At 40.5% G+C, this 17,449-nt stretch overlaps 1 protein-coding gene across 1 annotated transcript; it reads right to left on the bottom strand.

The window, feature by feature from the left end:
* Positions 1-449: 449 nt before the first annotated feature.
* On the bottom strand, positions 450-13,232 carry padi2 (peptidyl arginine deiminase, type II). The gene is made up of 16 exons (XM_011613642.2): positions 13,063-13,232; positions 11,455-11,626; positions 11,114-11,183; positions 10,943-11,004; positions 10,734-10,851; positions 10,484-10,627; positions 9,685-9,878; positions 9,059-9,162; positions 8,737-8,848; positions 8,530-8,637; positions 7,255-7,406; positions 7,029-7,176; positions 6,786-6,879; positions 6,160-6,239; positions 1,678-1,824; positions 450-1,586 (listed from the first exon to the last, which is right to left on the bottom strand). The coding sequence occupies exons 1-16, from the start codon at positions 13,152-13,154 to the stop codon at positions 1,353-1,355; spliced, it is 2,031 nt and encodes a 676-aa protein (XP_011611944.1). The 5' UTR covers positions 13,155-13,232; the 3' UTR covers positions 450-1,352.
* Positions 13,233-17,449: the final 4,217 nt, after the last annotated feature.

Raw genomic sequence — 17,449 nt, forward strand, 5'->3', positions numbered from 1 at the left:
TTTTATGTGTACATGACTCAATAGTTGCATTTTCCTACATTATTCCAAGAAGTTGAAAAAAGAAAAATAATTCTAATTTGTCACTGAAAAAATTACACTGTGACTCATTTTGAAGTTGCCTTTTTTGGGGGGGGGGGCAGATTTTCAAGAAATACATTGCCAGCTGGCTACTGAATGTATAAATATGGGCAGATTCTGTATTTATCTGTATCTCCTCCTTTGAATGGAACTCTGAGTCTCAAACAGTTCATCTTTGAAGCATTTCCGTCCTTAGGATGATAGGACGAATAGTTTGAAGAAAATTGTTTTATTATATGTCAGGTAAGTGCAGTGGAACTAAGGGTTATTGTGTATAGTGAATCAATAACAGCATTTTCCTTCAAGTTGAAAAGATTACCAACTCCAATGCAAAACAGCCTATCCACTGCATATATCAAGCTGTTTATGGCTTCAAAACACTAAATTAAATGACAGTTTGCATTTGAGCCTGCAGAGAATAAAATAACTTAACAGAACTGTGTAGAGAAATTTTATGTATTGATTACACAAAGTGCAATAAAAGCCTTTTAGAGATGACGTCAAGTGTTTTTAATCTGTTAAAAACACTTGAGATGCTTGACTAGTTGCTCTACGCCCTCTTGTGGCTGTATGTCATAACGTTCATTGTATGTTTTTTTTTTATCTGACTGAAATGGATGCAATGAACTACAACGAGATAGTCTTATTTTTTCGAAGATTGTTTCTCTGTTCTTGTTGAATGTATTCTAATCCCATATTCAAAACAATTAGTATGTACTGTTTTCCTTCTGCCAATTAAAACCAAGAAAAGACAGAAAATGGCCCAACAACATTTCGACATGTTTTCGCACATTTTATAACATGTGATCATAGTCTGTCCACAAAATTGTTACTATAAAAAAAAGACAAGAGATGAAACCCAAATGAATTGGCAGGGAGATGATTACTTTTCAAAAGAAGCGAAAGTACAGCTGGAATAATTATCACACTGTCAATACAGGTATTTGAAATTGGCTTATTTAAATAATAAAAAGCCCAATTAGTTGGGACCTTTTTTCCTGATTCACTATACCTCTTATTATTTTATAATTCTAAATTAAAATAGGAAAGAAGTATTTTGAAACTAATTGAAAGTGAATTTTAGTAAACATCAGCAAAACATTGGTGTGCTTTGCGCAACACCCCCCACCCCCAAAACACCTATTACGGAAGCTAATCACTATGGTAAATTATGAGTATTTTTGTACCATTGCTGCAATTAAACATAAACAACTGCAATTTGTGTGAGCAAAGCTTTCTGCCTAAAACTGTCTCATCCAACATTGAGGTTCTGTTCACATTTCTAGGTTCCACCACTTGAAGTCAAACATTCCCCTGCGGACATTTGAACCACAGTGTACCTCTCCCAGTAGTTTGTGGTAGGAGGCAAAGTCATCGATAAATGTGCATTTGAGTCCCAAGCCCTCCATCAAGGAACACATCTCTGCCTCCAACGCGCAGTGGCCATCAACTTTTGGGCCAAAGGGCTTCGGAATGCCAAGGTGTTTCCCCAAGACAATCATGTTCACCTTAAAACACATACAATAGACCATCACTGCAACATTCAACTCACTGATTCCATTACTGATGAATAACCCATCATTAAATATGTCTAACTACCATGTCTGGGTAGTAGGCCAGTGCTCTATATGCATCCTGATGCTTCGTGCCAACCACTAACTTGAAGAGAATGGGCAGGTCGATGATGTCCTCTTCTTCTAGGCCGAGCTCTCTTTTCAGTACATCTCTGTTCCAGTTTATGCAACTCTGTGAAACCAATTAAAAGATCTCATGCATTGCACATGTCAATAAATTTTGAAAACCCACTCCATTTCATTATATTGCTTACTACTTAGTTTAATTTATAGGAACTTGGCCAATTTTATTAGACCCAAAGTAACCTGACAAACAAGGATCCAGATTAGGATGCAAAGTTGTAGTCTTACACATCTCTCTGCTGTTTCCGTAGAACCCTAATCCACCAACAATAATATATTTAACACTATAGAGATAGTCTCTCTTCCAGCATTAAAAGTTCACCAAGCACAGAGCAAGGGAGCGGTCAATCACCATAATCTTATTAAAATTAATACCAAAGCACAAATAGAAAACACTAACAGCACAATTAAATGTGGACTGTTGTATATGAGATCTCTTTTGTGTAAATCCCTGTTACTGCACGACATAATAGCCAATCATCACATTGATTTATTTTGTCATACTGAGAGCTTCAGGAAAAGCAGTATGTTAGCTTAAACTAATCTACTCTTCCTACCCATCTTAATTATCATATTCCTCATGGTACTGGTCGAGGAAGGGGAGTGGCAGCAATCTATCACTCCAAGTTATTAATTAATCATAGACTCAAACATGGCTCTAGTTCATTTTAAATTCTGACTCTTGGCATCACCCATCTGAACTAGAGGACAGAAAAGCCACTTTTGTTTGTAGTTGTATATCAGCCTCCTGCTGGGCCACATTCAGAGTTCCTGTCTGCGTTCTATGACCTCTTATTTGACTTTGTTCTCAGAACAGATAAAGTCATTATTATTGGAGACTTTAATATCCATGTAAACATTGTAAATGACAGCTTTAGAAATGGCTTCATTTCATTACTTGAGTGAGTTGTGCCGCCTTCATACTGACCTCCGACCCCGCTGACCCACTCAACTTGACTCTACCGGCAGCTTAATTTACTTAATATAATGTAATTTTGTATATATCTTCCATGATCTATGCATATTCTCTCCTCTCCTCTCCTCTCCTCTCCTCTCCTCTCCTCTCCTCTCCTCTCCTCTCCTCTACCTGTCCTCCCCCTTCTACTTTCTCTCTACCCCTCAGCAGGAGGGTCCCCCTACATGAGCCTGCTCAAGGTTTCTTCCTGATTGATTGATTGATTGATTGATTGATTGATTGATTGAGTTGGTTTCCATCAACAGATAAATCAACCAACTAATAGCTTCAACCACACCCTTGATCTAGTTCTGACTTTGTTGTTGAGGCAGAACATGTGTCAGTGTTTCCTCAGAGCCCAATCCTTTCAGATCATTCTTTGATTACTTTTACATTTTTGATTAAGGATTCTTCTATGTTCAGAACACAGTCTTACTATCACAGATGTCTTTCAGATACAGCTGTAGCTAAGTTTAAGGAAGCAATCCCTGTGCTAATCCCAGGACCGTCATGTGTTTCTCCAGGGAACAATCATTATAATCTTAGCCCTGCAGAGGTTGACTCTATTGCTAAAGGTGCAGCAACCTCACTGAGAATCACGCTTGATTCTGTTGCCCCCCTGAAAAAGAAAATAGTAAATCAGAGGAGGTGTGCCCCCTGGTATAATTCACATGTTAGGACTCTCAAGCAGAAAGTGCGAAGACAAGAAAGGAAGTGGTATTCTTGTAAAATAGATACCTACCATTTGGCCTGGAAAGACTGTCTGGTAGTTTATAAAAAGGCCCTCCATAAGGCTAGAACAGATTTTTTTTCTTCTTTAATTAGAGAAAACCAGAATAACCCCAGATTTCTTTTGAGCACTGTGGCAAAATTACCAAGAGTCACAATGCTTTAGATTCACGTATCCCTTCTTCCCTTAGTGATGGAGACTTCATGAGCTGCTTCACTGATAAAGTACAGACTATCAGAGAAAATGCTAATCAGGCCATCCCAACAGTTACTGGACCATCACCAGATGTGCTGTCTGTGGGAACATACAGGGTCTCCAACAGCCCTTAAACTCCTTGACCCCTATATATTTTTATTCGCTAATTCACAAATCCAAGTCCACTGTGTGTCTTTTAGATCCCACCCCAACACACCTGTTGAAGGATGTCTTACCAATGATAGGCAGCTCTATTCTGGACCAGATCAAGGTGGCAGTGATTAAACCATTGCTTAAAAAAATGGATCCTGATGTGTTAGCAAATTATAGGCCTATATTCAACCTTCGTTTTATCTCTAAAATTCTTAAGAAGGTGGTGGTGACTCAGTTACTGGAGCATGTGCAGTGCAACAGCCTGTTTGAGATGTTTCAGTCAGGCTTTAGAGCTCATCACAGCACAGTAACAGCACTTATTAAAGTTACTAATGGTCTTCTTAGAGCTTCAGATCATGGACTGGTTTCTATGCTGGTTCTGCTGAACCTCAGTACTGCTTTTGATACAGTTAATCACAGCATCCTGTTACAGAGACTGGAAAATGTGATTGGGATTAAAGGGACAGCCCTAGACTGGTTTTGATCATATTTATCAGATAGATACCAGTTTGTTCATGTCCATAGTGTTCCCTCTTCATACAGTAGGGTTAGCCATGGAGTTTCACAAGGTTCCGTACTTGGACCAATCCTTTTCACCTTGTACATGCTCCCTTTAGGAAACATTATTTGGCAGCATGGAATAAATTTTCATTGTTATGCTGATGACACTTCAGACCTGTCTTAAAGACATAAAGGCTTGGATGTCTTTAAATTTCCTTCTCCTTAACTCAGGAAAAACTGAGGTCATGGTGTTTGGCCCTGAACCTCTCAGGGATAGATTAGATCACGTTATCACTCTAGATAGTATCTCCTTAGCATCTAGTCTCTGTGAGAAATCTTGGACTAACTTTTGACCAAAATCTGTCCTTTAACTCACACATTAAAATAGTCTCTAGAAGTGCCTTTCTGCAAGTGAGAAAAATTGCAAAAATCAGGAAACTACTGACGCGGCATGATGCTGAAAAGTTAATCCATGCATTTGTTATTTCCAGGCTGGACTATTGTAATTCTTTATTATGAGGCTGTCCAAACAATTCTTTAAGAAGCCCCCAGTTTATCAAAAATGCTGCCGCTAGAGTTCTGACAGGTATTGACAAAAGAGATCATTCCTATAGTGGTGCCTCTTCATTGGCTGCCCATTAAATTTAGAACAATTTTAGAATTTTAGAATAATTCTTCTTCTGACCTACAAGGTTCTCAGAGGCCTAGCTCCATCCTACCTGGAGGAGCTAGTGACACCTTATAATCTCAATAGACTGCTCTGTTCTCAGAATGCTGGTTTACATGTCTCTAAGAGTCTCAGAGTCTCTAAAGGTAGAATGGGGGGGGGGGGGGGGGGGGGGCATTTAACTACCAGCCCCCCTGCTGTGGAACCAGCTCCCTGTCCAGGTACGGGAGGCTGACTCCATCTCTACTTTTAAGATTAGACTTAAAACATTCCTCTTTGAAGAAGCTTATTGTCAGTAATTCTGTACTTCCAGTTACTATCCTAGACAGACTAATAATCATATTTAGAGGGTCGTCTAATTATAAGGTTCACATGTTAGTTATGTTGCTACAGGCTGAGGCTGCCGGGGTCCAGAAACATGATCACCTGGGTCATGGCTGCCCCTCCTCTCCTCTCCTCTCCTCTCCTCTCCTCTCCTCTCCTCTCCTCTCCTCTCCTCTCCTCTCCTCTCCTCTCATTTTATTTCTTGTGTAGTCTCTCTGCTTCTATCCCACGCTCTCTCTCTGTATCCATCTACAGGTATCGCCGCCTTTATAGCTGACCTACTGACCTCAGACCCCGCTGACCCACTGAACGCCTATACCAGCACTTTGTTATAATTAATGTATTTCCATGATCTCTACCTATTCTCTCCTCTACCTGTCCTCCCCATTCTCCTCCCTCTCTACCCAGCCCCCCATCAGCAGGAGGGTCCCCCTACATGAGCCTGGTCCTGCTCAAGGTTTCTTCCTGTTAAAGGGGAGTTTTTCCTTGTCACTATTACTTGTTGGGGGTTAGGCCCTGGGATTCCGTAAAGCACCTAGAAACAGTTTTGATTGTAACAGATGCTATATAAAGATTGATTGATTGATTGATTGATTGATTGATTGCTTGATTGATTGATTGATTGATTGATTGATTGATTGATTGATTGATTGATTGATTGATTGATTGATTGGGGCATAGTGATGGGTAGACACTGGGTCAATAATAATTTAGCATTTTGGTTAATTACTAAAGGCCATGGAAAGACTCGTGGGATTAGTATCTTCAGCACTAAACATCAACACACTCTTGCAAAGTAACTTGAGATTTTACACTTGAGTAGATCATTTTAAAAATGTGTTCCTCTGGTTGCACTCACCTGAACATACATGTTTTGAACATGAAAACTGTCATCATTGAGGATCTCATCCACTGTTATTGATTCTTCATCTGTCAAATCTTTTGAAAACATAGAGTACAAATTAATTGTGATATGATACGTTAGCATCAGTAAGACTGTTATGATCGCTGTAATGGGGGTTCTGCTTCCTTGTGTGATCGTGCTTAGGTGAAGTTCTGGTTGTTGGTCTCCTAATTGGTTTCTCTTGTGCCTCAAGGCTTTAAAAGCTACACCTCACTTAAAAAATGGCCTCTCCACCTATCTCATATGCTGCAGTTCCAGCATTATGTGAATGAACAACATTGCAAATGAACGACTCATGTTTGCAAGCAGCAGTGGGTGGCGAGAATCCCTTTTCTTTTTTCCTCTCTCCTGTTTTCACTGTAAGAAGTTGGGTAAGATACCTGTCTCTGTGAAGTTTCTGTTTGTTTTCAATCTAAGGTCAGGGATTATAGCTTCTTTGTTCATGCTGGGACATCCTCACACAAGAAGCAAATAAAGACTGCTTTTATTTACACTTTAAAAGGCTGCTGATGGGTTTTTGGAGAAAGGCACAGACCCCGATTTATGTCCCACCGAACCCCTAGGCCATAGCAAGGACCTACCCTCAAATAGCTTCGCTTCACCATGGCCATTGCTCTGCAATCTTCTGAATAGCTTGAAGGCTGCATCTGGGCTTGCCAGCAACAGCCGGAAACCCTGTGTGCAGGCATACAAAGATCATGCTGTATGCCTGTGAGCTCAAGCAGTCATACAGTTTGCATAGCAACAGAGTTTGGCTATCAACCCTTAATTAGAACATTTTCAACTCAACTGTTTTCCAGGTGGTTCTTTAAAGGAAACATTACCTTTCTGTCGGGTGCAGGGACAAAAGTCATGAATTCGTCAACATGGCCCACATAAAGCCAGTCGGAAAATAAAGCAATGGGGTCCTGCACCTTCTGAGCCCACAAGAAGTCTTGAACCACTTTGGTCATGTTTCGTCCTTTAGTTGCTCTTTAACAAACAAAAGATTGTGCGGTTATATGATACTGACCAGGATGTGGTGCTCAACTGGATCCTTCACCAACTCACGTGGGAAAAGCCACACCAATGAGGATTCTGCCAAAGGGATAGTTCTTTCCATTCACAGTAACTGGAGGGCTAACCTCCAGGTTACCGAACGAGTCCAGACTACTTATGTTTTCTCTGTCAGGCTCCCTCGTCACATAGCCAAAGTCAGGGCCCTAAAGGAAATGATGGTGATTAAAAGACCCTCCAACCAAGAGCTAGGCATGAGAATATTCTGTTAAAATAATGTTCTGTTAAAATAAGTTAAAATAAATGGTTAATTTAATTTCAAAAGTTATTACCTTCTGTGGGTTCGATATTATTAAGTTTATTTGTCATTAAATAACTTTAATTAGAGTTGTGTTTTGTTGGAATTATTCATCACAGAAACTTAAAATTATTGGGTGTTTATGGCTGGACACATAAGAAAAATCAAGATTTGGCTACAGTTTCCCAAACCTTTTTTTGCTGTGCCTCTCTTTTGGAGATAAAATAGCTCTCGCCACAATTACAGCTCTTAATGGCTTTCTCAGAATTGTCCCTGCAAAAAAGTCCCTAACAATCAACAAAAATCTTGAATTTCTGCAGGCTTTTTGGTGGCAGATGTGGACTTGCCTTGTGCGGTAGAGTTTTTGCATTTAAGTGCAAGTCCTGACACAAACTTGTCCACGGGGGTGCTAAGAAATTGTGTATTGTTTACATTTTTTTAACGACCCTCCTCAGTAGTGTTTTTAAGGTGGTAGGTAAAGTAACATCGGACGCCCCTAGAGTGCCCACCTACTGTTGTCCACTGGGCTACAGGAACGTAAGAATACAGAAACGTGTAAAACGTAAGAATCGGGAAACGGTGTAGTCTCAGTAAAAACAAAACACGCATGGCTGGTTTACTTGGCTGAAAGAGCTGACACAGTCAAGTGGTGTTTTTTTCCCCCTCAAATTTTGTGTGATGACACAACAAAGCTTGATGTCTGTGTAGATTCTCAGTCATCCAGGTCATTGTATCCAAGGTAGTTTTCTATGTCAACTGGCATAGAACTGACATAGAAAACTACCTTGGACACAACAAAGCTTCTAATCACCAACCGGTTTGGTGCAACATTTAATGCTAAGTTCCTGACCTGACACAACTTGCAAGATGGTGCCTGTGGTGCAAGACACAACTAATATTTTAAACCATCATGCCATATCACCGCTGAATAGCATGGTATATTTCAACCTTTTCTGTATGAGCCCTTGTGAAATTGTAGGTTCAAGTTTTGGTGTATCAATTTGGGCAGAAGAGTTCATTATGTCTCTCACCAGAAGCTCTTTATAAGGAAAGTCTTGCAGTTTCCCATCACGAGGTGAGTCCAAGACAACAGGAAACCGTTGATGAGGTGAGTCGATGTAGCCAAATTCCAACTCATCCTGACAAAGATATAAAATGGTGACATGTGTGGTGGTGCCTCCAAAAACACTTGCATTTTTGCTTTTCAATTGCTGCTCAATAATTCTCATTGCTTTCACCTGCATCCAACGGTCCCCTCTGTTCATGTATTCATAGCAAATCTTAAGCTTGTGGCCGCTCTTCCCAACAAAGTTTTTCATCCCTTTAAGGAACTGGTAGTTATCAGCCGTGCTGCAAAATTGACCACAGAGAAAATGGAGGTTGACATCAAGCACCAAAATGTGATTTTTCTCAGTATTAAATGAAGTTATTTGGATTTTTGTCTCCTCTTTCAATAAACCACACAAGAGGTCCATATATGCACATTTGAGTGAAACAAAAAAACCTAACACCCTGATGACACACCTGCTTTCACCACCATGGTTTCATGTGTTCTCCTACCTGCACACAAAGACCTCCAAAGGGTCGAGGGTGTTGGGTGTCATGATCCAAGGCGCCACTCTGAACACAACCTTGTCTGTGAAAATGGGCGTCTCCGGAACACGCTGTCAGCACAGGATCTACAGTTGTTATCTACAGTTCTCACAACATGAAACACAATGTTTACATTTATAAAGTCTCAATGTTTACAAAAAATTGGACTTTTAATATACTCAAATGGAAAGATGTAGTAATGAAATGGACTTGAAATGCACAGAGGTTCTAATATGAAAGATCAATGAAATAAATCAATCAATCCAGGTCCACCAGGTTCATTTTCAGTCAATTATAATCCTTGTTCCTAATTATTATGGGGAAGGACAATGGGGTCTAGCTCAGCAGTCCCTGGGAGGCATGGAACACACCCTGTACAGGACACCAGTCAATCACAAGACTCACAGTCACATTAGGGTATGTCCAAATGTACTTGGCTTTATTAGTACTTTCTATTACCTTGTATTCATTTAATTAATTAGTTGCTGTATAATTAAATTAGATGTTTCTATTAGTTATTTAGAAAAAGTAAATAGACAACATCATAAAGCTATGATGGGAGGAGTTATAAATGAAATGTTTTAGGCACTTACTTCAGAGATAGGCTCCAGCACACTGAGGTTGACGCTAATGAGCCCATTGAAGTCTTTGTCAGTAAAGCGGAGGCCCTCCACATAAAAGTTAATCTCAGCATCACCGCCCAGGTAAGGAACCTCCTGGGACAGAACTTCTCTGCTCAGAACCAGTGGATAGTCGTTCAAAAAGGACGTAAAGCTGTACGAAGTGACTGCAGAAGGGACAGATGTATTGTTAAGCTAAGTGGTTCTTGATTGGCAACAGAAAAGATACTCACTAAATACATAATTACTGGAACACTCCATTATCTGTTTGTGACTATTGTGACACTAATATTAAAAAAAAGTCTTGCTTCAGTCTTTCTTGCTTTAGTCACACTTGTCAAGTCCTAAACTCAAGTTAGCACTTAACTTAATTTCAACAGAGTAATTCAATATTAATAAGTGAAATACAGTATGTTCTGCACAGTGACTTAAGGCATTACATTTAGGCATAGAGATCTAAATATATAAAAGTGCAAATAGCTAAGTTTGCATAAACAACTTTGAGATTACTTATCCTGGTTGTACCAGATAGAAATTGGATGGATGGATGGATGGATGGATGGATGGATGGATGGATGGATGGATGGATGGATGGATGGATGGATGGATGGATGGATAAACAATACCGCATAAAGTGATATGACAGTGGACACACTCTGTGTGCACAGTTTTTGGTATTGGACTTAATGATGCCTGCTAGGTTGACAACACTGGGGGTAAATATTTATCTTCTCCCTCCCTCCAATAATGGACACATCAAGTGACTACTCACCATTTTGTTTGCCAGTCAGTTTGGATCTAAACACTCTAACGCTCTCTGCATCACTCTGAGAAATGTGCAGAGTGAGTTTGTAGTCGTTTGGGAGCTTGGCGGGACCTCTGGTCCGCAGCACCATGAGAGACATATCCTTTAAATCTGCACATCCACAATCATGTTAATAATATGTGACCTTAAAATCTTGTGAGGCTTTTTTCCCCAAATAGTGAGAGACAAAATGAATCAAGGAAATGAAATATCTAACCAGACACTTTGGAAATATATGTCTTCTCGCTGTCTGGAGTCTTCCAGTATGTCCGCTCACAGTCACAATTGACTAATAGGACAGCACCATGCCCATTTGGACCCCATTTCCATGACCCCTAATATGTTTGTGACAAACAAAATCTTTTGCCTCTTGTTTATCAGAGAGATAGTAACAAAAAGAAGAACATAGTGGACGGATCATCACACCTTATTGGGGTTATTCCTCTCCACAACCCCATCTCTGTCAGCGTCAACATCCAGGGAGATCTCTGAGATAGAGATATTTCATATTAAAGGTGCACACTTACAAGCACACTGATGCTCTACCACAATTATTCTTTTTATTCTTGTAAATTTTGTTAGTATGATTTAACTTACCAAGAGCTGTTAAGTACAAGCGCGCTGTACCCAGTACTTTTTTATCAGACCCATAGTACCTTACAGACAGCTTATACACAAGAAAAAAATAAAGTACAAGTTAATCATCTAAATAATACAAAACATCAATCTGAATGTATAAATTTAACTGTCAATAAAGTGTCAAACCTATTGTTTTATCATGTCCTATACATAAATAATACTAATATAAAAATGCATACAATATGCTGTATACTTCTTTTGTCAGAAAAATAAATATACTGATTTTTTTTTCAGAAAGGCAAAATTACATATATCTATAGCTATGACATTAGTTGTAATAAACTTTTATCCTACTTTACCTTGCTTTCATTTTCTGTATCACTGGCATGGCTCATCCTGACGATTATCATTGAGTCTCCACTAAGAGGGAGTGGAGAGAGGTGGGATGTCTCCTGGGGTGGGGGGCTGATGATGTACTGGACATTGGGTGTGCATTTGACAGAGAAGAAGTCAGTGCCTGGAGGTGCACATCTGGGGAAAAAAACATGTTACAAAGCAGTGTAGAGCACATTTACAAATCACATATTATAGTAAAATGTGCCAAAAACAAGCAGCAGGTGCATGTACAATTCCCACCAGGCCTCACACTGACTAGTCCAACAGATGTCGCTGTATAAAATCTGAAACTTGACACGACGTAGTTGGAGTCACAAGCACAGGCATGCCTGTGTTGTGCTTCAGGAAATCTGAGAAGCTTATCATTTCCAGTTAAATTACTAGCACTGACCTTAATAAGGACAGCCTTAAAATGTACAGCAGGCCTTCACAGGCAAAATGCATATGAGCAACTTATTGTACAGGTGTATATTATTTTTCATATTTTCCTTACGCTGCACTTTAAGTGACTTTGTTAATCATGTTGGGATTTTAGTGTAAATACGACTATGAGTCCAGAGGCCCTTATCGCCTTAGTGACAGAGTCAGAGAATTGAATGTATTTTTGTATGTAAAGGTATGCATGTATGTAAAGGTATGATCTTGCAAGTGACATTTTAGGCATGCACTCCACTGAATGCCTTTTATTTTAAGTGTAACAGGGATGTAGGGACCTTTGTCATTTAAGATAGTCGAATTAATTTCTTTCATTTAGTTCTAATACACATACACAACAAGCAGACATGTTCATCAGAGAAATTCAGAGAACATCAGAGAACAGAAAACTCATGTTTCTGTCAATGCACAATAGCCAACATTGTTGATGCCATCTTACAAGGGGCAAAAATATTTGCTGCATGTCACTGAGCTGTTATAGTCCTAATATTGACACATGGGGTGTGTGGTGGTCATACCTGTTTTGAAAGTAAATGGAATTTATATTAGATTAACTTTTATTTGAATTTGTTTCACCACTTGAAGGCATTTATTAGGTAGTCATTTTCTGAGTTGAACGCAGTCTGGTTGATCATTTGAGGTACTGTAACCCTGAATTCTTCAAATATCATGGGGGTTACTGTTCCCACATAAACTTTTCAAAAACAGTGTGCCAGTCCAGCTCGGGTATTGCACGTAGGCTGGTGTTTGGCAGGAAATATAGCCCACATTTGTTTTGGAAAACAAAGTTTCTCTGTTGACACCAACAGAGGGAACAAAAGACTGTCAGGGCTGCCACCACCAGGACCCACACAAATGATATCCAAGACGCAGGCAATGTCGATCTGCATTCCAGTAAAGCCAGTGCAAATATACATAATGACAACTCTGCAATACACTGTAAATGAACAATAACAATAAGCATAATCACAACATATTTTAAACGTAATGACTATTTTACAGCTTAATTGGAGTTTTTTGTGTGTTTTATTTTGTTTTTTAAGCTGACACCGGCGAAAATCAACAGATTGCCTCCACAAGAGTACTTGCACATATTATGAATGGATTATGGACAACAGATCATAAATAAGTCATACCTGTTGGAATTTATAAGAAGATCCGATCCAACCACGTACACAACGCTTATAGTCTGGTCACAATAAAGGCCGAGGGTCCGATTATGTGCCATCACGGTTACGGTTCGGGACTGACTGCACTATGCAATCTACTGAATCTAGTGAACAAGTGATGACTGGATCCGCCGCAGGTTTAATACTCTGCGCTCGCTGATTGGTCTGTAAGGTGCAAGCCCCTCCCTCTTTTCTGTTTACTCATTTCCCAGGACACATATCCTTGTTTCGTTTTGAAAAAAATAATGGAATGATGCGCACATTGTGTTTATGTTATTCTCCAAATCCCCGAGCTGCTAAATTAGGATCTTCTCTATATATCGTCGCCAGTCGTTTAACCAACAGAAAAATAAGACAGATTATCTGTTCAGGTTTGCCTCCAAAGTGGCGCCAACGACATGCGAATATTTGTCGTATAGAGTTTTATCCCCTCTTTAATAAATTTGCTGGTACGTTGCTACTGTGGAAAACTTGAAACGTTGATAAAGAACTGGTAGAGAAGTGGCAGCTGTATTTAGGATTGGATTCAAGTTTTGTTGAGAGCCCTTTCCCCTAAAGAAGTTAAAAAATTATGGAAAATTTTGAAGATTGTGTAATTCACTGCGGTCAAGCCTTCCAACGGAACTGCAGAAGCAGTAAAGCCAGGAGACGCTTGAAATTCCTAGGCCTGTGTAAACAAGGTATTACGGTAAATGCTTCGCATACAGGCACAGAAAGAAGGAAGCGCTTTTGTCTTGCATATGGTACTTTTTCATTCAAAAATTCTGAATTTATTCATTGGACAATAGGTGTAAGATTATAACTATAGAAAATAAATCATTCAAATGCATTTAGTCCAGAAAGAAAATATTTTTAAAAAGGAGAAGTTTGCATGGGCAAATAAGTTAACTAAAATCCGTGCAGTGTCACTGCAATCATTGCGTGGCAACAACCGTCCGAGGCACTCCTGTGTGCTGGGTGTGTGGCCAGCCTGGCCATATCAGAGTGTGGAGCTCCAGGCTGCCTGGTGGTAAGGGAAACGGCCCGGGGTCTATGTAGAGAGCACAGCATTGACCCCTGCCAGGTGAATCACCATACGTTGTAGCCAAGTGATGAGTCCAGCTGTATAGATCGGGGGAGCGGTTCATCTCTCCCCAAAGGAGCAGATGACACCACTTAGTCTGTGAGGGCGGTGGGCTGTACTCACCTGGGAGATTTTTGCCATGGGGGCTGTCAGTGAACTTTAGGGTGTGGGTTGCAGCAGTGAAGGATCCCTGCATTTTAGGACTGCTTGGATCCCACAGTTGAAATGGTAACTACAACACGGGCTCCAAGACCACACCCACTAGCCTCACAAGCAGCAGAGACAAATGAGTCAGACCTCTTACTCTAAGGTTGTCCTCCTACACCACCATCCTCCCCCTCCCACACACCAGTTGATGTGCAACCACTTGCCCTGGACCAGCAAACTGGGGCAGATGGGGTGGATAGGCAGGCAGTGGTAAGAGAGGTATTGAAGTGCAGCTGTGATAACTTGGACCCCAGGCAGCAGGAGGAGCTGTGGTGGGTATTGTGGGAATGTAAGGACATTTTTGCCCTGACAGAGGATGAAGTGGGTCTGACACACCTGGTGCAGCACAAATTTGACACTGGTGCTGCACGGCCAATCAAGATGTGCCACCTTTCCTTGGCACACCTGACCACCACAAGCGTGATTTACGAGGGCTGGAATCATTGAGCCGTCTGACAGCCCATGGGTTTCAGGAGTTGTGATGATTGGTAAGAAAAAGTTCAAAGATGAGGTTCTGTGACTAGAGACCACTAAACAATCTGACCAAGAGCCCACTGCCCCGCATTAACAAACCTCTGGACTTGGTTTCTGGCTCATCCTGGATCTCTAGGGTATTGGCAGGTAACCTGAAGCCCTGAATCCTGACCAAAGACTGCTTTCTGTACCAGCAGAGGGTTGTGGCAGTTATAAATCCTCTGCTTTGGCCTGTGCTGTGCCCCAGCCACATTTGAACAGCTGATAGGAAAAGTGCTGTTTGGTCTACTTGGATGACATACTGATCCATGGGAGCCCCTTCCATGCAGCTTTGAGGGCCCCACGGCAGGTTCTACATAGGATATCAGTGGCTGGTCTGAAACTTTACAGTTTCTGGGGTGTTGGAAGAGTAGGAAGAGAGGAGCATTAGCGCATTGGAGGAGAAAGTACGAGCTGTGAGGGCCAGTCCCCACCAACCTGTGAGATCTGAAGAGCTTCACTGGACTGGCATCCAATTACAAGAGGTTTGTGTGTGGATTGCCATGCACAGTTGTGCTCCGCTGTGTTTACAGCAAAATGTAATGATTTTTCCTGGTCAACCTAGCACAAACAGACCTTCAATTCTTTGAAGAAGGCCTGGGCAGAGTCTTCTATCCTCATTCCCCTGGACCGCAAACAGCTGTTTGTCCTGATATGGATGCCAGTGATGTTGGTATGGGAGAGGTGTTACGCCAGGTGGGGTAAGAGGATGAGAAAGTAGGGGCATACTACACAAAAACTTTTAATAAAGCTGAACAGCGCTATTGTGTGACATGCAGAGAACTTCTTGCCATTGTGACAGCAATTAGCCACTATAAGTACTACTTGCGTGGCCTGCTCTTCACTGTTCAAACCAACCTCTCTGCCCTCCAGTGGTTAATGTCATTCAAAGAGCCAGAAGGACAGATTGCGTACTGGCTGGAAGAACTGGTGCCATTCATCTTCCTCCACTTGCTGGAGCTCGCCATGCCAATGCTGACACCATGTTCTGGCGCCCCTGTATATGGTTGCTGATACTATGAGAAGAAGGAGGCCCATGAGAAAGCTCTGTGTGGAAGAGCTAGGCTCCATGCAAGATGGAGGAGATCCTGTCTACAGGGACCTCTCTCTCTTGTCTTATTGGCCTGCAGATCAGCTGTGCAGAATTCCACCTCATGCACAGCTGCCCAACTCATGCCCCACATTGAACAGTCAGATGGGGCCTTGTGAGGTATTGGAAAAGATGGGTGAGGTGGTATACAGGTGGTATACATCTGCCTTCTACTGGGAGATGGGTGGTCCTCCACAGAGACAGATTGGCCCCATACAGAGTTGATGCACATCCACTATAGTTCCCTGGGCCCTCAGCACATTCCCAGAGAAGCAAACCCCACCCCCATATTCAATGATTGTTTATTTTACCAGTATAGACCCTGCAGTCCTGTTCTCATATTGTCATAAGTTTTGTGATTTGCGTCAGTACGTAAATGTCTATGGTATGGGCATGTGTGGGTGTGGCAGAGAGAATGTGTTGAGGGAAAGAAAAAGAGAGCTATTTGTAAGTTTGTGATTGTTCTTTTGGCACAGATGCAGCCAACAGTTACTATTACGATTCTTTAATAAAAACAAAGGTTTCCATTAACTTGTCATCATTCTTTTAACATCTGTTCTAACGTCATGATTTAAATCTGAAATCACATTATAACATATTATCACAATTGTTAAAGGAGGTTTATTTTGAAATACTACATCAGAATTTTCTGAAAATTCAGAGAAGAGTGTGTTTAATGTGTCTGTACTATATAAAAAGTGTGCTATATCCCATATGCCCAATTCTCATTTGTGATATGAAGTCTTCTTCCTTGTTGCTCTTTTGGCATTCTCTCATTTCTCCTCTATTGTTTTGTATGCTATAAAACTGTCGACCTTTACTCCGTCATGTCACAATGCTCATTCCATTTCCTCTTTATCGCTTCACTTTGTTATATGTATTTACTCTTTCGATTAATATTCATGATAATAATATAATATGAATAGTTTCAGAATTACTGAACGAAATAAATGCGGGAGAAAGCCGCTTCTATCTCTCTATGTCGTTGTACTATTTACTGTAATACCTCGTGTAAACAGAGCAAGCAGAAATCGAGTGTCTGTTAGCTGCAGCAGCACAGCGCCACCCTGGGTCAAGACAATGAAGAACCAAGCAGCAAATATGAAGGTAAAATGTAAAGCGTTAAATATGAATGTATGAAATTTTAAAACAAGTTTTTAATATGCAAACCATATAACTTTATCTTAATTGAGAAGGCCTATATATTGGTCACCCTCCTTAGTTACAAATTCTTTATTTAAATCCTTTTCTTTCTTTAATTCTTTTAAAAGTTGGAGTACCAGCTGACCTACTTATAAGAATAGAGAGTTGAATAATAAAAAAAAAAGTAGAATAATGCTAGTCTTGGAGATATAGTAATTAACATTACAGACTGGCCGCATAATTCTGACAATTATTCAAATTTTCATGATGATTCATTTTAATTTTCAGAGTAGTATTTTAACTGGGAAAACGGTGTATCCACACTTGCCTTAACCAAT

Source organism: Takifugu rubripes, chromosome 19 (genome assembly GCF_901000725.2).
Source record: "Takifugu rubripes chromosome 19, fTakRub1.2, whole genome shotgun sequence".
In the NCBI taxonomy this organism is placed as follows: Eukaryota; Metazoa; Chordata; class Actinopteri; order Tetraodontiformes; family Tetraodontidae; genus Takifugu; species Takifugu rubripes.